Source organism: Fusarium phalaenopsidis, assembly GCF_050370095.1.
Source record: "Fusarium phalaenopsidis strain FUZ10S chromosome Unknown contig_32286, whole genome shotgun sequence".
NCBI classification, from domain to species: domain Eukaryota; kingdom Fungi; phylum Ascomycota; class Sordariomycetes; order Hypocreales; family Nectriaceae; genus Fusarium; species Fusarium phalaenopsidis.
In genome coordinates, this window is record NW_028145413.1 from 1,374,664 (window position 1) to 1,398,561 (window position 23,898).

General features: G+C 53.0%; 8 protein-coding genes across 8 annotated transcripts; 5 read left to right on the forward strand and 3 right to left on the reverse strand.

Annotated features, from left to right (window-relative positions):
• Window positions 1-279: 279 nt before the first annotated feature.
• On the reverse strand, window positions 280-2,819 carry LRP88_02755 (uncharacterized protein; the record flags this gene model as incomplete). The annotated part of the gene is made up of 2 exons (XM_083239395.1): window positions 280-502; window positions 601-2,819. The coding sequence occupies 2 exons, from the start codon at window positions 2,817-2,819 to the stop codon at window positions 280-282; spliced, it is 2,442 nt and encodes an 813-aa protein (XP_083104525.1).
• A 2,316-nt stretch (window positions 2,820-5,135) lies between these two features.
• On the forward strand, window positions 5,136-6,035 carry LRP88_02756 (INO80 complex, subunit Ies4; the record flags this gene model as incomplete). The annotated part of the gene is made up of 2 exons (XM_083239396.1): window positions 5,136-5,560; window positions 5,630-6,035. 2 exons carry the CDS (start codon window positions 5,136-5,138, stop codon window positions 6,033-6,035), a joined length of 831 nt encoding a protein of 276 aa, XP_083104526.1.
• Window positions 6,036-10,027: 3,992 nt separating this feature from the next.
• Window positions 10,028-12,267, forward strand: LRP88_02757 (uncharacterized protein; the record flags this gene model as incomplete). Its single annotated transcript, XM_083239397.1, has 6 exons — window positions 10,028-10,764; window positions 10,829-11,052; window positions 11,126-11,226; window positions 11,280-11,526; window positions 11,576-12,067; window positions 12,116-12,267. The coding sequence occupies 6 exons, from the start codon at window positions 10,028-10,030 to the stop codon at window positions 12,265-12,267; spliced, it is 1,953 nt and encodes a 650-aa protein (XP_083104527.1).
• Window positions 12,268-12,944: 677 nt separating this feature from the next.
• On the reverse strand, window positions 12,945-13,947 carry LRP88_02758 (uncharacterized protein; the record flags this gene model as incomplete). Its single annotated transcript, XM_083239398.1, has 3 exons — window positions 12,945-13,352; window positions 13,403-13,648; window positions 13,705-13,947. The coding sequence occupies 3 exons, from the start codon at window positions 13,945-13,947 to the stop codon at window positions 12,945-12,947; spliced, it is 897 nt and encodes a 298-aa protein (XP_083104528.1).
• Window positions 13,948-16,241: 2,294 nt separating this feature from the next.
• On the forward strand, window positions 16,242-16,445 carry LRP88_02759 (uncharacterized protein; the record flags this gene model as incomplete). The annotated part of the gene is made up of 1 exon (XM_083239399.1): window positions 16,242-16,445. One exon carries the CDS (start codon window positions 16,242-16,244, stop codon window positions 16,443-16,445), a length of 204 nt encoding a protein of 67 aa, XP_083104529.1.
• Window positions 16,446-18,370: 1,925 nt separating this feature from the next.
• LRP88_02760 (GIY-YIG nuclease family protein) lies at window positions 18,371-20,275 on the forward strand (the record flags this gene model as incomplete). The annotated part of the gene is made up of 1 exon (XM_083239400.1): window positions 18,371-20,275. One exon carries the CDS (start codon window positions 18,371-18,373, stop codon window positions 20,273-20,275), a length of 1,905 nt encoding a protein of 634 aa, XP_083104530.1.
• Window positions 20,276-21,194: 919 nt separating this feature from the next.
• LRP88_02761 (S-adenosyl-L-methionine-dependent methyltransferase) lies at window positions 21,195-22,119 on the forward strand (the record flags this gene model as incomplete). The annotated part of the gene is made up of 2 exons (XM_083239401.1): window positions 21,195-21,692; window positions 21,772-22,119. The coding sequence occupies 2 exons, from the start codon at window positions 21,195-21,197 to the stop codon at window positions 22,117-22,119; spliced, it is 846 nt and encodes a 281-aa protein (XP_083104531.1).
• Window positions 22,120-22,238: 119 nt separating this feature from the next.
• On the reverse strand, window positions 22,239-23,138 carry LRP88_02762 (deubiquitinase OTU2; the record flags this gene model as incomplete). The annotated part of the gene is made up of 1 exon (XM_083239402.1): window positions 22,239-23,138. One exon carries the CDS (start codon window positions 23,136-23,138, stop codon window positions 22,239-22,241), a length of 900 nt encoding a protein of 299 aa, XP_083104532.1.
• Between the last annotated feature and the right edge of the window lie 760 nt (window positions 23,139-23,898).

A 23,898-nucleotide genomic window follows, 5' to 3' on the forward strand; every position in this document is an offset into this window, starting at 1 on the left:
TTTTATCCACTTGGCAAGGGGAGGGGTCACGGCCAAGGGAACAAATTTCGCCTCGTCGTTTGTAGATCATTTACCATCTCGCCATTTCTCCGCTTTAGCGCAGACGGGCGAATCTTGTCTGTCTGGGGGGGCGCCAAAGAGCCGCCCTCCTGACTGGTAGGTTGGCTAGTTGGATCCAACTCGTTCACGGGTCATGCATGGGAAAAGGAGATAGCCGCGCGTTGGTTGTTGATCATCATGTCGTATCTGCGTGAAAAAAAAGACCGAACTTCCACATGTTTAAGCTTGCTCGCATGTCGTATACGTATCCAAATAAAGTACAACTCGTATCCTCTCCTCCCAGAACTCGTATCTATTCACATCATCTCTGCCCTTTCCATCAAACTCCTCGTCTGCTTTGCCATGGTTCTGAACCCGCTGGCCGGGGTTGTATACGTCGTATTGGCGGCCGCGGCGTTGGGAGGCAACAGTGGTCTTGGTGAAGACCTGGGTGCTGTTGTTGCTGGAGTACTGCCGTCACTCCAAATCATGCTGGTTGTCGAAATCCTGGTGATAATGCTTTCCGTTAACAAGAGAGTAGCCGCAGTATCAAGCCCTGACTCTTGAAAGCTTGTCGACCCCGAAGCCTCTGCCGTGCTTGGCGCCATGCTCTGGGATGTGCTTTCGTCCGTGCTAGACCCAGAGTTCTCGCTTGTAACTGTGGGGCCTTCATCTCCATGCAACGTCATATCCGGGTCCTCTTTAAACACTAGACCGGGGATTGTAGGGGACTCGGTGGGCTGACCGATATGAAAGAATTCGGTGTGTGTTGTCGTCCACTTTACCCTCGATGATCTCGTAAGAACCGATGTGAAGACCAAAGTTCTCAGTTGCTGCGTCTCACGAGTTGTATATTCCGTGAGAGTCTGTTGCACAGCCATGGCCGTGGTGAGAGTTGCTGGTGACTCAGTCGAAGCCGAAACTTGCGAATTATCAATGCTGGATGCAGCAGAGGTCGTGGCTGGTTGTTCTGTCGTTTGCTGCAAAGTTTCTGCTCCTCCGAGGCCGGAGACAGTTTGAGTGCCTGGTGCGACCTGAGCGTCAAGCGTTGCTTGAGTGTCGGGAGCCGTTCGAGTATCAAATGTTGTTCGCGTGTCGAGTTGTGCCTGGATGCTGATTGTCGTTAAAGTGTCGAATGCCGTTTGCGCGTCGGATGCTGTCTGTGTGTTGAATGCTGCCTCAATGGCAAGTGTTGGCTCAGAGTTGAGTACTTCCTGAGTGTCGAGCGTGGCCACAGGGTCGCGTGTCGTTTGAGTATCGAATGCTGTCTGGAGGCCAAGTGTTGCTTTAAAGTCCTGTGCTGCTGGAGAGACGAGTGATGCTGGAGACTCGAGAGTTGCCTCGGCATTGATTGCTGTCTGGACCCCGAGTGTCGGTTGGGTACCGAGTTCCGTTTGGACGTCGAGTACTCTTTGGGTTGCTGAACCATGAGTTGTCATGACGGAAGAGACCCGACTCGGGTCGGTTGCGGTCGAACTAACACCTGGAGCGCAGTTAATGTTTCGGCGAACGTTGGGTTGGTCACTCACCTCATCTTCATCAAGACAACTAGGATCTATAGTTTGGGATGGTTGCTGGCCTCCTTCTGTTCCTGGAATCTGGGCTTGTCCTATGAAAGTTGTCTCGCCTGGACTAGAACCGGGAACGTTGTCTGGATCCTCCACGAATACGCCTCCAGGTAACCCGCTGGGTTCTCCATTGACCTGTCCATCGGGAAGAGCGCTGGCCTGGTCTTCTGGTACGTTGTTGGGAGATCCTGTAGGTCGAGTTCCTGGAGCCGTACCAGAGTGTAGTTCTGCTTGGCCTTGGGGCTGCTGATTGGCTGTCTGAGCAGCGGGCTCGTTAAGCTGACCCGTGGGTTGTTCGTCGAGCAGGCTGATGGATTGACCATTTGGCTGCAATCCGAGCCGTTCCTCAGATGGCACCTTGGACTCGCTGGGCTCCTCTCCGGGTTGTCTAGGTAAGGACTCCTTTGGCTGTTGGGCTGATTCAACTCCAGATGGTCGAGTCTCTGCGCTGCTGGCAGAGATGTTGTTCAAATCTTCGCCCGGTACCACAGTTGGGAAACTGGCTGGCTCCCCATCTGAGTTTCCTGGTAGCTCACTGGCAACTGTATCTGCCTGGTCATCGGACTGTCCTTGTCCTGCTGGTCCTGGTTGCTCAGGGGCACTCGGCAGATTGAAGGAACTGGAAGGTAGAGGCGGAACAATTGTATTGGGGATGCTGGGTTGTCCAGATAAGTTGGATCTTATGTCGGTATCGGAGACTATTGGGGCCTTTGATGGACCAGAAGTTTCACCAGAGTCGGGCAACCCAGTCCTGTTGGGTTGCGCAGGCAACTCAGCTGGTAGGTTCTCATTGGAGGGTGTATTAGAAGAACCACTGGGTAGTTGTCCAGACTCTCTGCCGGGCTGACCAACTCCTGGTTGAGGAGATCCCTTGTTTTGGGAGTCAGGCGAGAACATGCTGCTCACTTGGTCCTGAAGCCTGTTGATCTGGTCTAGGACATCTCGCAAGGCCTCTTCAGAAACCTCAACCATGAAACCGTTCTCCTCAACTAGTCGCTTCACCACACTGAGAGTGCGGTGTAGCTTGGGGAAGCCATGTCGAGGTTGCTTGAAGGGCGTCACTTTGATGGCGGGGTTGGTTGCTGGTGCCGTGGAGACTGCCCCCGGTGATTCGGATGGGACGTCCACTCGAGGTAGAAGAGCAGCATGAGCGTATGGAAGTGGTAAAGGGAGGTGTGGAACAATGGAAAGAAGTGTACAAAGGCGAACCATTGTGTCAATTAGACAGGTTCAATGAGATGAGGTGAGGTGGTATGGCCGTAAACATTCATCATGGTCTATTGTTCTTCATATATCTCTGCCATCGAGTTTGGGTTGCAGGGAGCAACGCATTCCGATGATTGTGACGGCAACGGGCCATGCCATGGTGTCTTAGTCTCGGGGGTTTCAATTCATTTTGAACCAGCGCTTGCTGGTCCTCATTGGGTATTGGGCCTGCCATCATTCCTGAAGCTGGTACAACAGATACAGATCACCTTTGAAGTAGTATGTGCCGGTCTTCGGAGCGATGACATGTTGGTCGATGTCGCTGAGCGCAGCATGTAATTGCTTGGGTCATTGCCGCGACGATCGAGGCTATGCAGAGATGACGAAAATAACCAACTTTGGCGGGAAACTGACGCAGGGATTTTTGGCGGAGCCGTGACGAAATACGGATCAAACTTGGCAATTTCACACAGTCGGGTGGTTTGTCACTCTTTGCCCGCACTCGGTTGCACCGGATAGCTGCCCGGTGATGGCGGCGATTCTCGGGTTCCAACTTGGATCTACAAGAGACAAAGGATTGAGATGCACAAATTCGTCCAGAGAGATGATGCACTTCGGTGATAGCGTCAAAGGCGCTGGTATGCTTCTTTGATGCGGTTTGGTGGTGGATAACCATCGCCCTGCAGGAATCTCCCGTAAGGCGACCAGGTCAAAGCCTTGTTGAGGTCAAGGTTGACCGGGCGCAGTACTGTAGCAATCCTTGAGGTCCATATCGACTGAAACGCTTGCGAGTTAATGATATCTCAAATAATAGTTAGTCGCCCGGGATCTTGGGGGCCGTGTTAAAGGCTAAGCACTAGAGGTGCCGAGGGTTGAGGTGTCGGCTACCTCTGGACGAATGTGAGGCCATCCATAAGCATCGGACCCTTGGTCGTGGGCATGCGCTGTTCTTTGGGTGACAGTGGAGGTGTCTGTCTCATTGATAGAGAAGGTTATCAGCCGTATCCCTGTGTCAAGCTTTGAGGGTGAGTCGGTGAATTCCGCCACCGCGAAAAGCCAGCAGGGGCTCGCTTCCCATTGATGGATGAGTCCCATCTCTCGCTGCTTTTTGCGCCGTCCGTCACGGTCGGCTAATAAGGGAGGGAGGACGAGCCAGACCAGGCCAGGCCATGCCATGGAGCGCCCACGGTCGGGAAAAGGGATGAGGGGCAGGTGATGATTCCCTAGCTTCGCCTCGTGTGTTTATCCCGTGCATCCCGCTGGACTCTGTCTGTCCTGCACATCTCCGACGGCGGTCCTATGGAAACCAAGTCCAATGTGACATGGTAGCGTCTATCGCTGCAGAAACCTGATGCCTTGGCTGGATGAGGCGGACACTGTGCTTGCTTGTCTTGGCCACCATCTCTGGCTGTTGCCTCCCTCCACGAGGGGCGGGGGCTGGGGCTGAAGCGCGAACAGCGTGGGAGGCAGAGGAGGTGATTTGGAGAGCGGTTCTGCTGGTCTTGAATCGCCAAGTCGCAGGCCAACGGGAGGGAGCAAATCCAGACTTGAAGGAAGCCAGGAGATGGCGACGAGGAGGGGCGGTGATTGGTCGAACCGCTTGCATCACCCCCCGGTCCCATCGGAAGACCAAATAATGCGGGACCCTCCATAACTGCATTACCTGGGCGCAGAGGGGCGCTAGTCCTCTTGGGGAACGCGCCGCCCCGGGGCAGCGAAAAATCCCCAGACGTGACGGGAGAGTGAGTACCACGCAGCAGCTGGAGCGCACGCATCAACCCAGAGGAGAGCCTTTACCAACCCAACCCAAAACCAACCGAATTTTCCTTGTGCGCCGCCTCGGGCCCCAGAATCGAAAATGACAATGAGACCAAGACCCCAAAAACCTACAAGACACGCCTTCTCCCCCGGCCTCCCACTTTTCCCTCCGTCCATCAACTCTCCTCCCTTTGCTCCCACTGCCGCAGCCGCAGACCATCACCAAGACCCCGAGCGAGCCTTCGACGCCGCAAGTCGCAACGCCAGCTAACAAAATCTCCCGCTCCACGCAAGCCCCAAAAAGCCCACCACCCCTGACCACCACGGGATCACCACCAGCCTTAGGCCATTTGCCGCCTCTCCCGTCACCAGGCCATTCCACAAATCTCGCTTCCTTCTTCCTCTCTCCATCATCATCCGCCATCCATCGCCGTTGCTCATCATCACCGCTCGCCGTCCACCGTTTCGTTTCACCTCGTCTCACCAAACCAAATAAAACCCTTGCCTGTTGTCTCATCACCATCATCACCTTTTACTCGCCGGCTGCAAAACTTTCTCAACACCATGGCTCCTCAAGCCAAGTCCGCCGACGCGCGACGCAAGTCCAGTGCAAAGCCCACGCTGCTCGTCACGCTCAAGGTGTCGCCTGACAAGCTTCGCGACCTCGTCGATTCCAAGCCCGTCAAGGAAGACTCTCCCGTCAAGTCTGAAAAGGAAAACATCAACTCGCCCGCTGCCGACACCGTTTCTGTCACTGGCTCGCAACCTCCTGCCAGCAACTCGAACGGCGACAATGCTTCAGATTCGAATGCTGCTACACCTGCTGCCGATGCGACTCCCGCCGATGGAACACCAGCTCCTTCAGCCATGGGCCCTCCTGTCGAAGGGCCCAAGAAGAAGGGTGTCAAGCGATCGGCTGCCAATGCCAACGGAATAGATGGCGTTCCCAAGCCACGAGGAAAGCCGGGTCCCAAGAAGAAGCCTCGTTTGTAAGTCTTGCCGATTAATACTTTGTCAAAACCGACATGAAAGAACAATGCACTAACAACTTTTTATAGGGAGGACGGGACAATCGACCATTCAAGCACGGCCAATCGACCGGCTGGAGGTCACAAGCTGGGCCCCAAGGCGAACCAAGGTGCTATCAATGCCGGCCTTCGCGCCCTCGACCGGTCTGGCAAGCCGTGTCGCAAGTGGAACAAGGGCGGCTTCACGCTCAAGAGCTTTACTGGCGTCGTCTGGGAAATCCCACGCTGGACGGCACCCCCAAAGAAGGGTCCCGAGTCCAGCACTGAGGATTCTGCTACCGTCTCAGCTGAAGGTAGCAGCAAGGAGAACAAGGTCAACGGTCAAGAGGGCAACAGCGCCAGCGCCAGCAACAGTGGTGTCGACGTCGAGATGCGCAGTGCATCCAGCGTCCACGGTGCATCACCAGCACCGGTGCCTATTGCCGCTGCCTCATAGACAGGGCTGTCACGTTATTGACGTGCTCATTCTGGCCTTTCACAGAGGCTGTTTTATTATTATTCGACATGTCACAACGGAGTTTCAGGTTGACACAGGTTGACATTTGTCGGCCAGAGACAAGTCCCTTTCAGTAGACTGGGCATGGAGAAGGGTTCAAGCTTGATTATTTAATTCATCAGGGATTGCGACGCTGGTGTCGCCGGCGTTACAGGAACAGCGAAGATGGAACGCTATGGAAAAGGGTTGGCGACTGGGATGTATCATGTTTTGAAAGCACATAAAGTGCCTTATTGTAACATAACGGACGATTCTGGCGGGAAATATTAGACAGTGGATGGTATTCCCAAGCAAATTGCATCAATGTTTATCATTTCGTTGACCCAAGTGCTCTGTCGAGACCGATCTTTTCATGGTATGCCTCCAGCGCTGATCGTAGACTTTAATTGTCGCAGCCTGCCAAGGTAGAAGGAGTGGCATCAGGGTTTGGTAATTTGCCGCCCGGTCCAGGCGGCACGCATATGCTCAAGCCGAGCTGACGAAAAATTCCCTCTCGCGAGAAAGTCAGATGCGTGGTGGTGGTTGGTTCATTATTCCCCAGCCCGGGATCCCGTCCCGAAGATACTATACCCAAGCCTTGAACAAGTCCGGTACACGTCCCGTGGGTTTCTGGCGTGTGTCGTAGGACAGCTGGCTGCTCAGGTGAGGCATTTCCAATCTTGAGCGGCATGCGAAGAGCTTGGAGGGGATGAGGTGCCCCAATGGCCAGATTGTGGGTACGTTTTCCGCTGGTCTTTGGTTCATGAGAGTCATGGTTTCAATGTCACTGGGTGATGGTGTGGTCGCAGCGCAGGCGCGCGCTTAGTCATCCATGTTCCAGGGGCAACCGGGGTCGCCCAAGAAGTGGATGACCGGATGTGGGGCGCTGTTTATCCCGAATCAAGGGATACATAACTTTGCCAGCTGGTATTCCCGTTCTTCAGCTGGGATCAATAATGCGGATGACAACGCACTGTTCAACATCGTCTCCCTTGCTGACACGCTCTTTATGCAAGGAAAGGAACTCTGCATGCTTCGCACTCTTACATGCTCCCAGTCAAACCAGGAAATTCAGTTTGGGATTGTCTCATTTCGTGCCACCTAGCAAAGCATGAGGCAATTCAAATGCAGCACCGAAGCTTCTCATTGGATCGTGGCTGCAGCGAGGCGTTGAGCGATCCCACTTTAATACCCCGCAACCGACGGGCTCCACCCCGGAGCACGGAGGAGGGTCACCGAGAACCGGCATCGGTAGGTCCGTGAGAATAGATGCAAAGGCCGGAATGCATATTTATAAAAGATGAAGACGAAATACAGTAAGTAGTGAGTCTGGAAATATTCGGATATGTTCAAGCTTTACTTTTCTATGCTGAACCGCGCTCGCTGTTGAGTGTCAAAATGATGAAAGAAGAAGAGAGCGTGGAGCTCATCAAGAAGGAGCCTGGCTTGTCATTTCTCCCAAGGCATGGATAAAAATAATGAGCAGATATTGCCTATTAGATGCATTATGAATCAATTTAGTCGCTAGAGTGAATGTGAAGTCTAGTTGGTGACATCTGAGTGTTGAATGCTGGGCGTGGTAGCAGTCGGGATGTGTGTAAGCCGTTCTGAGATGGAATACAGGAAATAATGTCATTTTGTGCGATACATAGGCTTCAAATTAACCTCGGAATGTTTCCCCTTGGTTGACCATTTGCGGTCAAACCTGTGACCATCAAACTCAGGTCGAATTTGATCGCTTGTGGCGGGTTCTTGTTGTAGGAGTAAGTACTGAAATAGCGAGGGTATTTCCCCAGAGAGATACAGGAGAGAAGCAAAATAACAACGAAGGTATGCCTATAAGGCTCAGGAGCGGCCCAGGCCGAAAGTAGACATCAGTTCGATATACCTCGGCTAGAAAGCCGAGACTCTCCGCTGGTGGTTCTGAACTTATGAGGCACCTGCGATTACTGAGTGAAGTCATCCGCATCAATAAATCAGCAAGTATCTCTTTCTTAGCAGAGAACTCACCTCAATCTAAACACTGTTATGCATTTAATTGATTGGTGAGTGATTTGAGTGATTTATATGGTGGATTCAGGTTGGCATGGAACTACGACGATGCAGAAGACGTGATAACTGCGACGTACTACGAGACTGGGTCACTCTCTACTTAGAGCTGCTAAGATGAGGAATAATTACGGAGTTCCATAAGCTTGCGTATAACATAGAGCACAGGGGGTTGGTTAGGCGCCGCTTGGTAATTACGTCTGATCATGACATGTCAGTGCGAGACCTGTCTGACTGGGAGAGTGGACAGAACGTAAGCAAATGAGCAGATCAAACATGACAGCGGTATGTAGGAGCTATATAAGTTGAATAAAGTTGAAGTATGACTAGTAAAACAATGTCTGGGTAGTAGTCATGTCGCTCGGGTTGAAAGACGTTGGGGCAGCTCACTTGTTCGCCTTGACCAAGACGCAGGCATCCAAACATGAATTTCCGAGATAAGGTGAGTTAAGAGTAGAGGCCGTAAGAATCGTACTTCAAATATGATTCTTGAATGCTGGTGTGTGCTGGAGCCTTATGAAAAAACAGAGGCGGATCGAAATATGAAGTGGCGGCTAATGGTCCCTCGGCGCGACTATGCATTTCCTCGTCTTGAACTTGCGATAGCTTCGTTTGACGAATAGACAATAAGACACATTGTGTTTGATATAGACACCAAAATGCGTTTTCAATCACAGAGAACTTTAGTTTGACGTATTGCTCACCCTTTTGGGGAGATTTGTTTGGTAAACGCCGATGACAGCGTGTTCTGTGACGAGTCTTTTTTGGAGTGGACAGCCACATCACTCTGCAGAGCAGGCCTCAGACGCAAGAAGCTGAAAACTAGTAGTCTGATAACTCATGTAGTCTACGAGATACATCATCGGCGCCAACAGGACATGGTTTGTGTTGATGTCCTTGGACCAATCCCTTTGCTGGGCCAACTCTGGTGTGTAATGTTGCACGAGATGCTTGGCGTCGGCAACTGCCCATCTGCCAGTACTCTGCCCGCTCAACTCTTCTCATCAGACTTAAATTACTTGCATAAATATGGTATCCGATAAACATGAAGCACCGGCATCATATCGCAATGTTGCGCTATGGTGCCATCATCGCTGGCCTCGGACCTGTTTTGGGCTGGTCTGGGGTCTTAGCAGCTGGGTCATCCGGGCCGGACAGCGGGGAAGCCGGCGGGGCCTCCACTGTTAAGCCGAGACAGCAGTCGACTAGGGGTCGGCTTAACAGACGATACCGGACTAGAGAGCGTTGGAGTTACGTTCAGGTTCTCGTGATTGCCAGACTCAACAGTACGTACCGTTTACTCTGGATGATCCAACCATGACTCGGCTTAACCCAACGACGACGACTGGTGCCGCGTAGCAAACAGAGAATTGTTTCTATGCTCTAAAGTCTTTATTCACATACATACCTGTCGATACCGGCGGTGCTGGGCCATCTCATGTGAGCGGGTCACGTCAACTTTGTTAGCGAGTGGTGACGGCACCTTTGACGCTCAACGGAACCACCTCCACCTGTATCCGACCACCTACCTATTGCTCGCTCTCCGCCATCTACCTACTCTCTTCCTCACTCTACCAGCTACGAAGCCACACTGTCGACGATTGAACCGTTTCTCGTATCGCTAGTCCTTTACTGCTGCTGCTCTATCGTGGCAGACTTCTTTTCCTCCTAGTCCGGCTCTTATCTGAAAGCTCGTCCTTGTCCGTCTCGTACTCCGATCCCTGTGGTGCCCACCACCACCTACCTGCCGTCCCGAACGACGAGCTCGCACGTACGCATCGGAAGCCTCTTTCTCTCGGCTTCGTTGCGCGACTGGGCCTTTGACGGCTCGTCATCGATCCTGCCTGCTCGACGTCTTCGTGGTCATGGCAAATCCCCTCCAACGCGCCTCACACTCGCCCGCTTTGCCCGAATCAGCTTCGCCATCCGTCGCGCCATCCACCTCCTCCCGCTTTCCTCCTCCGTACAACTCGTCCGTCGACAATATCCCAAACTTTTATACCCATCCAGCCCGAACCTCCATCTTTAACGCTTCCGGTGACCTGGCCATCTCAGGTTCAGGCTCGATCGATCCTAGCAAGATGGACAACGTCGATACCGAGACCACCTCTCGTGTCTGGAGGGGCGCCCTCCCCTCCTTCTCACGGGCCTTCAATATGCTCAGGGCTTCCGAGGCCGCCGACGGCTCCTTCCAGAACGACGAGGACTCATTCTTTGTCCCATCATACCTTGAGGGCTCAACGTATGTGCAGAAGCTCCGCGAGGCGCATAGGTCCAAGCTCCAAGCCCGCGACTCCAACCGGACCTCGACCAACGGCTTCTCCCAGAATCTGACCACTTTTAACACCCAACATCCTCTGCCGCCGGGTTCGCACCGAGGCATGGCGCATACTGTTATCGAACGTCCTCCCGTCTTTGATGAGGATGACTCGCTCGCCCCACTACCATCCAGATGGAACAAGGACGATCAATGGGGAGGTATCGAGATTCAAGCCGATGGCTTGAGTATCAAGTATGTCGGGCCCAAGAACCAGCACGACCGCGATCATGAGGCATGTGCCGCGCGCGCCGATCACTACATGCCTGCTCAATGCGGAGTGTACTACTTTGAGGTGCAGATACTGGCTGCTATACGAGACGAGTGAGTCCGCCTGTTGGCCGAGCCACCTCTTCATCGGCTTCTTTCATGCTAACGAGCCAAACAGTGCGACTATAGGCATAGGATTCTCTACCAAGACTGCGACATTATCACGACCAGTTGGCTGGGAACCCGAGGCTTGGGGCTACCATGGCGACGATGGTCGATGTTTCACAGGCCAAAACATTGGACGGCATTTTGGCCCTTTATACAACGCAAACGACGTTATTGGATGTGGCGTCAATTTCAGGGACAATACCGCTTTCTTCACCAAGAACGGGGTAAAGATTGGTGAGTTTTGAAGGCCTCTATCCTGGTGTGTAGCTGACAGGCTCAGGAACTGCATTTCACGATGTTATCCGAGGAAAGCTCTATCCAACTGTTAGCTTGAAGAAGCCTGGCGAGTTCATCCGGGCCAATTTTGGACAGACCCCTTTCGTGTACAACATTGACGACCTTATGAGGGTAGGCTTGTGCAACTCATCTTGCTGCGTGAGACATGACTGACACCCTATTAGGAAGAGCGCGAAAAGGTGCAAAAGGATATCCAGAGCACCGACACATCGAGTCTCGTACAAGGAATGAGTGAGACCGATGTCATTCAGGCTCTGGTTCTACAATTCCTTCAGCACGATGGCTACGTGGAGACTGCCCGTGCCTTTGCTGAAGATATGAAGGTTCAAAAGGAAGCTCTCAGTCTTGACCCAGGACTTAAGGTGGATGGTGTCAATATCCGAGATGACGAAGATGCCAACAACCGACAACGTAAGTTTGTTCTCTGACCGGCTAATTACCAATCTAACAGGGGGTTTAGGCATACGAAGAGCTATCCTGGAGGGAGATATTGACAGAGCGCTTAAGTACACCAACGCATACTACCCTCATGTGCTACAAGACAACGAGCACGTTTACTTTAGGCTACGATGCCGTCGGTTCATTGAGCTGGTGCGAAAAGCCGCCCAGCTCAACATGCTCAATGAGACTAAGAATAGCAACGGGCATGGCTCTAACGCAGCACCCCAATCGATGGATATTGATCTTAACGGAAGCGACACCGCCGCATGGGAAGCTGATGGTGGCGAAAACGCAGCTGAGCTCGCTGAACTTGAGCGTAGCATGCTCGAGTATGGCCAGAAGTTGCAGGAAGAATATGCCAACGATCCGCGAAAAGAAGTGAGCAAGGCGCTGAATGAGATTTGGGCACTGGTGGCATATCAGAATCCTCTGAAAGAACCGCAAGTCAGCCATCTTTTGGACAGGAGAGGGCGAGTGGCTGTTGCCGAGGAGCTCAACTCGGCCATTCTATGTGAGTCATGACCTGTGCCTTGACGTTGCATGTTACTAACTGGAGTAGTATCCCTCGGCAAGTCGTCCCGAGCAGCGCTGGAGAAGCTCTATGCGCAGACGAGTGTTCTACTTGAGGATCTCCGTCAGGATGGAGGTGAGGGGGCTTTCGTGTCTGTCGATGATGCCTGGGACGGAATTCCTCGATCGACACATCTCTGAGCATGTCGCTGGGGTTAGCTCACTGTCACTTTTTCTCTCTGCCATGTTGTGGGTTCTTCGCATAGGTCGGCCTCGGATCATACCTCGGCGTTTGAAATGTTGTTGCAGCAAGGAGTTGTTCTCTCGTATCACATGCACACAGCTCTGCTTCTATCGATGATGGGTCCACGGCATGCCATATCAGCCGTCCAGGAGCCAGTCATGGCAGCTTGGTGCATGCCATTGTTTCTTTGTCTATCTGGACCCATGCAAACGGTTCTCCACTATACTTCTTGGCACGTTGTGATTTATGCCGGCATTGTTTTGGGTGGAGGCTCGTGGGCTGATGGTGATGCTACGTATAGACGCGGTCAAGGGGCGGTCACAGCGGTTTTCAAGGGACTTTGTTTGGAGGCAAAGGGACAACTCCCCTCTTTCATACGGATGAAGATGAGATTGGGAGCGGATTCGATTGTACAGTGGTCAGCGAATAGATGAGATATTGAATTTGGATTTCTTGAGCGAACTATCGAAATCCTGGCTGAACACGACAGCCATTTTGCTCATTATAACAGAGCGTCCTTTTTATCTATTCGTGATGCTCGGATCCCTCCTTTTGGTAGGTGTACATATTTTTACAATGTCTATACATGCATGGTTCTCGTGGCAGATTAAATGTCCAAAGTCGTGAGGTGTAGTTATGAGCTCTTTTTTCCCCAGCACCTCTGATATAGCCTCTTCCGATGACTCTTAAGATTGTCCAGCCCCTCCAAGCACTTGCTTAGTGAGTCGTCTTCCCACGCGAGCGCATCGGCATTCATAAGGTACGTGTACGCGAAGACGTCGGCGTCGAACAGGCTGGGTTCATCTGCACCAAAGAACCATTCGTCCTCGTTTAGCACGGCGGATAGTGCTTGTAGCGCGATGGTTGCGTCCTCAAAGAGCCGAGACTTGGAGATGGTTGCCCTTCGCGTCGTCTTGAGAATCTCTGCTGTGGCGGCGGCGTGGAGGGTGTGATGAATAGGTGTGCGGAGGAAGATCGAGGAAGGGAGGTATAGTGTCCCGAGGAGGGGCGCGTTTGCGGGGAGGAGGTATAGCGCATAGAGCTGTGGCTGTCAGTATATTGGTAAAGCATAGTCAGGGGAGGTTGGCGCACCCAAGCTGGACGGATTCGTTGTGTTAGGAGAGCATGGTATGCTTCGATGCGGGGGGAGGCGACTACGGGAAGCTCGCGAACGGCGTGCTCGCGAGCGTACTTGTGAATCTTTTCGCCGGTGAGGGGAGCTGAAGGTCTTGGAGATGGCGATGAGGGTGGGAGGAGGAAGGGTAATGCGCCGGAGGGTGAGGCGTGGTTGTTGGAGGGGACAACCTCGAAGTCGATACCGGCCATCTTTAGTACTGTCTATGGAACCAGCATTAGTTCTAGTAGTATATAGACGACATGCCTCGCAAACACACCTGCCACTTCAAACATGAAGGGTTATAGCTCGGGTTTCCCAGCGCCGCTTCTCCATCATCGGCAAAAACATATAGAGCTGCCCGTCGGCGCGCAGCTGCGGGGGCTCGCGCGGGGAGCTCTTCCGAGGCGAGGACCTGGAGGGGAAACAGGTCGAACAAGTTCCGGATAGGTCGCGGGACGGCGAACCACCGGTCGGACGATTGGGGGCCCGAGCCATCGGGGGCGGCGACGGCGGAGGCCATGGCGGGCGCAAGAAACGTTGGCGGGGGTGTTGATGCTTTGGACTTGGGGTCGAATTGATGTTTTTTGGTGGTGAGGCTTGGCTAACCCCCCCGGCGGATCGGCGGCGGCGGCCAAACCCCGGATGCGGAGGGTACGTACTCGGCGTCCGGAGGGGGAGCTCCATTGAAGCTCCGGGGTTACGGAGAGAAGAGCGGTTCAAAGGTACTCATTCAAGAGAAGCCGAAAACATCATTTTGCTGTGGTAGGCTTTTGGATTGGAAGTGTTGGCTATCACCTGGGACATTCCTGCGTTGAGCCATGTTCCCAGCCCTATGGCTGCGTGTGGTGTGAGGTGTCGAGATGGGACAAGGGGGATAAATCGAGTTGGCAATTGTCTTTGGTAGCATTAATCTAGACAATCCTACAGCCAATGTCACCATGAATCTCATTTCTCCGAAAGGGCTGCCATCATAAATCATCCCATGTGGTCTAGAAAAGGCTCCTCGAACCACTACGAGTGTCAAGGCCTTCCTGTTTTGGCAGGCCACGGCCCAACTGCGGTTGACGAGGGAGAGAGGAAGGGAAGGATTGAGTCTCGGCTCACCACTACCCCGAATTGCGAGCAGCATTGAAATGGCCTCGGTCGATATTACGAGCTAAACTAGCTTTGCTGGGCATGACGTTGTGGCGAAATAGACGGACCAAAGGCCCGAGGCAACCTTGGGGGGAAAAGATGTCGCTCCGAAGAGCCGCTCGGTACAATGAAAGCATCAGCCAAGAGAACCCACACATCGGAAAAGCAGGTGAGAATGAGGCTAAAAGCTTGTCGCTAACTTGGCGTTGCAACCAATCCATGAGCGTTCTTTCCCCTCCGCTGCAAGGGGCGGGCGCGCGCTTGCTTGCTTTCTCGCAAGGGGAAAGCTCGGCATCCCCACAAGCGCGGGACCGCAAGATTTGAACAAGAGAGACCAACTAATAACAATCCCGAAAGAACCCGGGCTTATCAGTGGTTGAGTCGAATCTTTTTCGCCATGCTGTTTGTTGTTTCATGAAAGAATGGATGAGGCCATTCTCAAGCAGACTCGATGCAGGTTTTGTGTGACACGTACATATTAGAGTAGCACGAACTGCATGTAGGTTTGTTGTGTGTGGGATGAGGTAACGGTGCAGTATTGGAAGCAATGAGCACAGACAGAGACACACTCGTGTTGTGTCAAGTATTGGCATCTTCCCTGCTCTCGAGAGTAACCGTGCTCTCTCGTGGGGACCGTTACAAGGGCCTGGTATGTAACCACCATGGGGCTTGGCTTGCGAGATAGAAGCCGAGAAGCGCATTGGAGGGGATAATGGCACATGGGCGGCGGTGAGTATCCGTGAAATGGAGATGCGGTTCCGCTGCCAATAAAGAAGCTTGTGATGGCGTCTTTTTTCAGGGTCCTTGTTCAGCTGGGGGCTTGTCTACTGAACCCCTCATAGATTCGAGAACGACGAGGGAAAAACAGCAGCACGTTTCCACCCCAGATCCACAGTCTACAGCAACCTACAGTAACCATCTACAGGGTCTGAGGGTCCAGCCGCGATGGGGCTCATGACGATAACTCATGGATATCGGTCCCTGGTGGTGCCATGATCAATAAAAATTCCATCCATCTCGGTCCAACCTTGATGTTCTTCTCGTTCCCTCCACTTTTCCTCTCCTCCACCTTTTCTCCTCCTCCACACTTCGGCGACTCCGTCTCACACGGGCAAGACGTTTTTGGGTCTGAACCGCCGTAACCCACCCCCAGAGTCTCTCACTTTCTCGGCCCTTTGACGCTAGCTCTGTAGATTCAGCGGATATGCGGGATCAGCCTAAAGTCTACAGTGCCAGTGCCAGTCCCCGGTATCGCCTGTAATACGCCCGGATATTTACGTATCCATAGACACACCCATTATCTTGCCTCGGATCTCAGGTTCCATCCACCATCCAACTCATTAGTTATCAAACGTCACCCACCAGCCAGGACGTCACCTCGCAGGCAGAAGCATCCCTTCCAATCAGGTCCCTGTGAGACAGCCGATTAGACATTGATTCCTTACTCGAGACCACCCCACGCGCTTTAACACACACTCTATCCCAAGGGCCGAGCAAGACATTGGATCCCTTCCCCTTCCCTGATCTGTCAACTCAACTCAGGTACTTAAACTGAGCACTTCCCCCCCCCCCACCCCCAGAGCCCAAGAGCACCTTGCGTCTTTGACTCTTTTGCACCACATCAGTAACACTACCATCACTGTCGCTTCTAAACAACATAAACACTACCAACAAACCACAATGGACGCTCCCTCTGGATCTACCTCTTCCTCCTCGTCGGCTCAGCAGTCCCCCGCCGTCCAGATGCTCCCCCAACCCGCCCCCGCCCCCGTGAGGACCGCATCTACCGACGCCTTCCTCAAGGATTTCAACCTCGTCGCCGAGGCGGCCAAGCGAGCGCAGATGGCCATCATGGTGCGCGACTTTGAAGAGTGCGGCATCTAAAAAATCCTCACAACGAGCAAGTCGAGAGCCAAGCAAAAGCACGTAAGGCTTCCATGCATGGAGCGAGGAAAGAGAGAAGCCCGTCAGAAACAACCTCGACATGGGGGTTCACCCTGACCAATCACCATCCCATGTCACCCATCGACGGCCTAGACCCCATGCTATCCCATGTCGGCCTCGGTTGGTGGCATGTTTCGCTATCACGTCTTGGACTCTTGTTGCCAATCACCATCAGCACGAGCCTTATCGTGCTTCTGTCTCGGCTTCTTCGCTTCTTCCTCTGCAAGCATCCATCCAAGTGGTTCCATGGGAGGAACCTAGCAGCAGCAGAAAAGCCCGACGCTTGTGGGGGGCTCCGAAATCCGGTCCTTTTCTTCCTGTCGGGCCGGGATCATGGGCGTTTCTGTGGATCATGATATGGACATGTCATGCTCTGCTCGGTGGAAATAATGCGGCCTTCCCATGCTACCTCGGATGCGGAGCGAGAGCGACTTCGCATCAGAGTTTTTTTTTTTTTTTTTTTACTCTCTTCTCTCTCGGCTTCCTAATCCCGCAACGACGAAACACGATCATCACCTGTTTTTGACTACGCACTTTTCTTTTTTCTGGCGATCTGGGGTTTTCGGCGCACTTGGGATCAAAACGGGGGTTCATGACCCGTATTTGTTGGCTTTTTATTACTGTTTGTTTAAATCTGTGTCGCCGGTATTTGGGACGGTCGGACATGGAATATACCACGGGTCATGGCAAGCAAAGCAAGCTGGAAACTATTATTATTATTTATCGTTATCTTGTTCGGAGGAAAGAAAAGCTAAGCTGCATCTGGCATATCTGGTCTGGATAGATAGGACATCTACCTTGGGTATCATAATAATGCAAGCGGTCTTCCTTTTGATCAACTCGACTCTCCGATGCCCAACAGTTGGTCTCGCCATGGATGGATAAATATGCACAGATCTCGATGGCCAAGTCATGGATCCTCCCTTGGCGAGGCACCTCGGTTTCTCACCCACCCACCAACTGCATCGCAAGGGCATGCCATCACACATAAACCGGTGAATCCAGTCAGGTCAGGGTATCTATGAATCTCGTGATGTCTTTCACCTTGCTTCGCTTATGCTTTGGTTTAGCGATAACCACCACCCTGTCCTGTGGACCATTCAGTTGCAGCACAGTCGAGTATCTGTGCCGTACTCGAATACACGGATAAATAGACCTGATATGATATGCTACCTACTATTCTTCATCATTTACCCCTGCACTTACGCCTTACTATCAGGGGTTGTCACTATAACCATCCTCCACATGACACAAAACCAGGCGGCGTCAGAAACAACCTTTTACTCACATAGTTGCAGCGAAAACAATACACTGCAACTCTCGAGACAAGACAAAAGTCCCCATTTGCTTTTTCAACAACAAACCCCCACGCCAATATCGTCACCGAAACCCCCCGTACGAGCTTGAATTGGTCGCGGTTGCAACCCTCTCCTCCTCGGGAGGGGGTGGTGTTGAAGACCGTCCGTGTCTCACCTAATGCATGGCGGCGGCGTGAGGCCGGCATACACACAGAAACATAGTTCTCTTTTAGTCAAGAACTCGTCAGCCCTTTTGAGGAAACCGTTTTCAGCCCGCCATGGTCATGCGTGAGGCTTCAGCTTTGGGGGATCCGTTCCTCATCTGGACTAGGTTGTCACATGTAGCACAACCAACCGCATGTTCCTCAAGCACAGGGGCACTATGCACGAATAACCAACTGCATAGGGGGTGCAGGCAACTCACGAGGTATCCAGATCGAGTCTCAGCTTCAGAGTTGCCGTCCGGGTCACAGCCACTCTTGTCTTTGCTCTTAATACCTCAACGCGATCCTACAAGGGTTGAGTTGCTTCAACTTGTGTCAATTCGCTGAATCTCACATCGCCATAATGAACAACTCCGTGCCAACAGGGCTAGAAGATCTTGCATCTATTATCGATTTCTTGCCGCCTTTGGAACATCCAGACCTCAGCCGTTGTAGAGGAGAAAATAAGAAGCGAGTCAAGTGCAGCAATCCGATCGAAGCAGCCAAACGGCTCCAAGCACCTCCACTATGGGCCGACCTTGCTAACAGAGAATACTTTCCGGACAATGAGGACTTTTACTACAAGCTCGAGACCTTGTTAAAATGCATCCATTGCAATTATCATGTCGGAGACGCCTTTGAACGGTACCGCAGCTGGAAGATGGAGCGGTCCCTCGACGCAGTTTCGTTTTCGTCTGAGAGTTCAGTGCCCGGCACGCCAGAGCAACGCAGCTCAATCGAGTTCCCCTCCGATACTGATAATACGCCCTTCTCCAGCCCTCTTACTATGGACGATACACCCAAAACTCCAAAGAGCTCAAGTTCTGATGCGGCGGAGAGCTTCATTCAGTCGACGCCAACCAGGTCAACTACGACAAGCCTCAGATTCCCTGAGGAAACTGAGCGGCTCGGCACTGTAGAGGTGGTTTCAAAGCGCATCTCGACAATGACAATCACCGCCGACACGGAAAAGTCGACTTGCAACACCTCGGGGACTGTCGTGGAGAACTTCTCAGCCATGGCCATCTCTAGTCGAGAACTCCCGCAAAAGAGTCAAGAGCCCGCGACAGAACAAGTTGCCGTCGAGCATGTTTCAACCGTGGCTATCGCCGTCAGCGAAGAAACCAGCACGACCAAGACCGGTGAAAAGGAGGCTAGCCAGGACGTTAGAGTCGTTGGCCTTGGCCTCATCTCCACCTTGCAGCGCAAGGGTTCGCTACGAGATGACTCTCCAGTCATTAGAGAATTGCACAAACACCTCACGCCCCAGCAGCTTGAAGATGGGATCGTGTATGTTCTGGAGCACACAGGGACCCCTGGCCTCTTCAAGGTTGGGTGGACCAGGACGAGCGTTTACGAGCGTCTTGGACAACCTGGGAACTGTTATGGAACGCATACCAAGGTTCTGCATGAGACAAGCTCAGGACGCTTTGCCGGCGCTTCAAAGGCAGAGAGGCTTGCCCAAGTCATCCTCCGCCACCAGAACATTCAAGTCGTGGAGTGCGAGCAGTGCGGAGGCGGGCACAAAGAATGGTTCAGATCTTCCAAGGACGAGGTGCTCAGGACAGTCAAACTCATGGAAGATTTTGTCCAGCTGCCGGCATATGAAATGTGTGAAGGGGAGATGAAGCTATCGCGGGAGGCGAATGCCTTTGTCAAGGCCATGTGCAGCTTCTCAACAGCCCGACTCGAATCACTCATGGCAAGACCAGAAAACAGCGTGAAAGAAACTGTTGAGTCAACGTCGTCGGTTGGTACCCAGGGTTCGGCCTCTGAAGCGTCAGTCGAACAATCTGCCCAAGAACCTCTGGGGAGCGAAGAGAACCCGAGTTCATCGACATCACGTTTCTCTGACAGATCAAAGCCACCGAGGATATCTCTTGGTACCAAGTTTGGAACCAAGGGAAAGAAGGTCAAAGTACTTGCTGTCAACACTGTTGCCAACACCAAGGATCGATTTGGTCGACTGTTCAACCGCTCACGAGAGTCTACGCCTGAGCCCGAAGACGCGAGTTCAACAGACAAGTCGAATGCGGATGCGAATACATCAAAGGGGCCTGAAGAACTCTTGGTCAAGTTTCTGTGGAGTCTCCTGCCAAAGGATAGCAAGCCAGACCAGGGCGTGACGGGTGATGATGGACCCCGTGATATGGCCGCGCTGAAGACCGTGGTGCGGCAAATGGCTGATGATTTCCGGAAAGACTTTGAGGCGGCCTATGAAGGAACTGAGAATACAAGAGGTAATGATGGAGACTCGAAGACGCAGTAGTGGATCACTGTAGGCATCGTAAACGGAAGATGAACTTCTTGGTAGTCACACAGCAGACGTCGGCTGCAAACAATTAGTGCTGCAGCTGTCATGCTGTGTATCTGTCCTCACGCGCCCTGTGCGACCTCTGCGAGTGACAACAAGTCGGTGACCAAGTGCGGTCAGAGACATCATGCCTTGGCTCTGTTTCATGATGTTGACTGTAACTCGCCTGCTCGGCTCTTCAACGCACCAATCATGGCGAATGGTGGTACGCCGAGTCCCCCACAATCCGGTCATTTGCTGATTCTGATGGAGATTCGAGGTTTGTTCCAAGCAAGATCCAAACGAGGGGAGATTGTTGATCTATAGATGAATGTTGAGATGTGATGGATACCAATAGATACATGCCTTGATACAGAGGCAGTTGCAAGTAGGCGCTCCTTCTCTGCCGAGACAGTCGTGGCTCCTGCCAAGGAGACAGTTAGCGTCGCAACTAGGGCAGGCACTCCGGATGTCCGTGACTGAGATTCGCCTTCCTTCCGAACTCGAGCAAGCACGCGACCACCACAAATGTCCTGATTTCCCTCACTCACTTTATCATCTGGCAACCCCATCATCATTTACGCTCATGACCTAATCGCGGCAATTCCTCTCATCATTGGATATATCACGCTTATTTATACAGTAGCTTCCGTCCTGGCCGTCTTCAGTCTCATTCTCACCCCCCGCAAACGGTCCATCCATTCCGTCATCGTCCAGCTTCATCATACCCCACCATCCGAGCCGATCCATCGCCCGACCCTCCCCTCCCCCTCATCTCTGTTTAGCACGCTAGACTTGGCCAGTTCCTGATCAAAGAACTTTCGCCCTCGACCGACTCCCTCCCACATTGATCCTCTACCATACGAGACCGCCGTACACCGCTTCCTCGTCGCCAATGGCCACAGAAAATCCTCTCGAGGCGCGATTCGCCTCCGTACCCTTCTCGGACCATGGTTCCCGCTGGGACAACTGCTGGCGGGAAGCTCGCACACCTTGGGATCGCGGCAGCGCTTCACTAGCCCTGCACGACCTCCTCGCCCAGCGCCCTGATCTTGTACCGCCTTCTCAAAGTCATGACCACCGCGGCCAGCTCCTCCGCGACTCAGTAGGTGCTGTTCGCAAGAAGACGGCCCTGGTTCCTGGCTGCGGTCGCGGTCATGATGTTTTGCTTCTGAGCTCATGGGGCTACGACGTATGGGGGCTCGACTACAGCGCAGCCGCAAAGGAAGAGGCTATAAAAAACCAGAAGCATGCCGAAGCTGAGGGTCTATACAGGGCTGTGGACGGGTTGGATAAGGGCAAAATTCACTGGGTGACGGGTGACTTCTTCAGTCAGGACTGGGTCAAGCCCATTGGCACCGACGTCAAGTTCGATCTCATCTATGACTATACGGTAATACCATGTCTCCCCAGTCTTCCTCGAGATCCTATATGATTTCACTCCTCTTCAAGCAACCTGACTAACTCTTCAGTTTCTCTGCGCTCTGCCTCGGGAAGCAAGGCCGCGATGGGCCAAGCGCATGACGGATCTGCTTGCCCATGACGGCCGGCTCGTCTGTCTCGAGTGGCCTTCGACAAAGCCCATGTCCGCCAACGGGCCCCCATGGGGCGTATCTCCAGAGCTCTATGAGGCCCTCCTGTCGGCCCCAGGCGAGGAGATCGCGTACAACGACGACGGCACCGTCCACGAGGATCCGATTTCAAAACCTTGGGCTAACGCCCTACACCGGCTGAGCCTCATCAAACCTCCGCGGACGCACAAGGCCGGCACCGGCGAAGACGGCGCCGTCCTCGACTTTATCTCGGTGTGGAGTCGATAGCCAACTGAGCACTTCGCCCGCCGCTTCTCTCTTTATGACTTGATACCAAACAACCACCCTACATGATTCGTCGTTGTCGCAGTGCACAGAAACGTGATCCCTCTTGCCTTCCGTTCCCATCATGGCGCTTTGCGGAGTGAGTTGTAGTGTTCTCCCAAGCCGTAGCCGTGCCTGTAGTATGCCAGCCACAGCGTCTTGCCCGATGCCGCGCCCTCGTCCTCGCCAATGCGTTCGAGACGACCGTCCTGTACCACGCGGATCTCCGTCTTGTACTGCCGTGCCAGTGCCATGAGCTCCAGTTGTCCACCCCATTCGGCAGTATCCCGCATCTTGCGAGCGTAGTCCCCAAGGTCCTCTTCCAGGAACGGCGCAAAGTCATCCCCGTGCTCCAACATGTACGCCGTAGCCGCTCGGCGCACCGTCTTGTAGGCTGGTTCCTTCTCGCCGTCGCCCGCTCCGAGGGGAATATCGTGCTGGCCCAGTTGGTCCGCCACGGCCGAGAACAAACAGTGGCCGTCTGGTGCAATATCCTGCTCAACCAACCCGTGCTTCTCAAACGTCGTCTTCATGAACTCGCTCTCCTTTGCCCGGTAATCCGTCATGTTTGCTGCCTCTTCCTCGGCACGCTGCGCCGCCTCCTCCTGCTCCGCGGCACGTCGTGCCATGCGCTCCTTTTGGCGATTGCGCTTCTTTCCCGGCTGTTTTTGCTGTTGTTGCTGCTGTGCTGGCTCCGACACTTTAAGCTTTGCGGTTTCCGCTACGAGCTTTTCCTCCTCTGGCTTGTTCTCTGTCACTGTGATCTCCTCGGGTTCTTCGTCCGGCTTCGCGGGGTCCAGGGCAAGCAGCTCGGTGGCATGCTTCTCGCGTAGGCTCCGCTCCATCTCGGCGCACTCATCATTGACACCCTTGCGTGTCTTCTTTGTCGCGTTCTTCTTCTTTCCCGTTATGCGACCTTGCAAGTCCTTGAGCTCACGGCGGTGCCGGGCCTGGACCTGCTCGAGGGTCTCGGGGGGATCCATGGTGACGACGGTAACGGTCGACGGGGAGGTGCGCGTGTAGAGGACAGTGGCGAGACCAGAGCTTCCGCTTGTATAACACGATGGCGAAGAAAGAAAAGGTATACTGAAGGGATATCTACAGGTTGAAGCTTGGAGAGCTCAGATCGCGGGGTAGTGGGATGGGAAAATTCAGGCCCCAAGATGGTGGGGCAACGACACCCTCATCTCTCGACGTCACACGGGCAAGAGAACACTCACAATAGCTGCCATAGATGGGATATACACACAGCATCCTTAGTAGAAACTATACAGTCTACAAAGGCAACAGGTCCCATTCAGAACAAGCAGATACTTGAAATAGTTTTACTTCTTTTGATTCTCTATCTACCAGCTATCTAAGTTCAATCTAGGTATCCATCGCGATATATATATAATCAAACATCTTGTCCAGGAACTAGAAGGTTGCGGTCAATGACCGTGAGTCTCTTTCAAGTAGCTCCGACTTGTAGTGAGTGGCCTCCTTATAGGATCCATCCATGACAACTATCCTCTGCCACTAGGTAGTAAACCCGACCCTCCCATGTCGAGCTGCTCTAAACCGTCCGTCCACATCCATTTCTTTCGACTTTTGAAGCCTTTTGGCCTTGCTCGAATAAAAAAAGAAACTCCAAAACTCCGCGCCTGTAGCGAGTGTTGACTAGGTCGTTCCAACCCCAGTTCAGTTCCCAAACCAATCCCAAAGTAAATATACAGAAAAAAAAAGAAAAAAAAAAGGGTATAA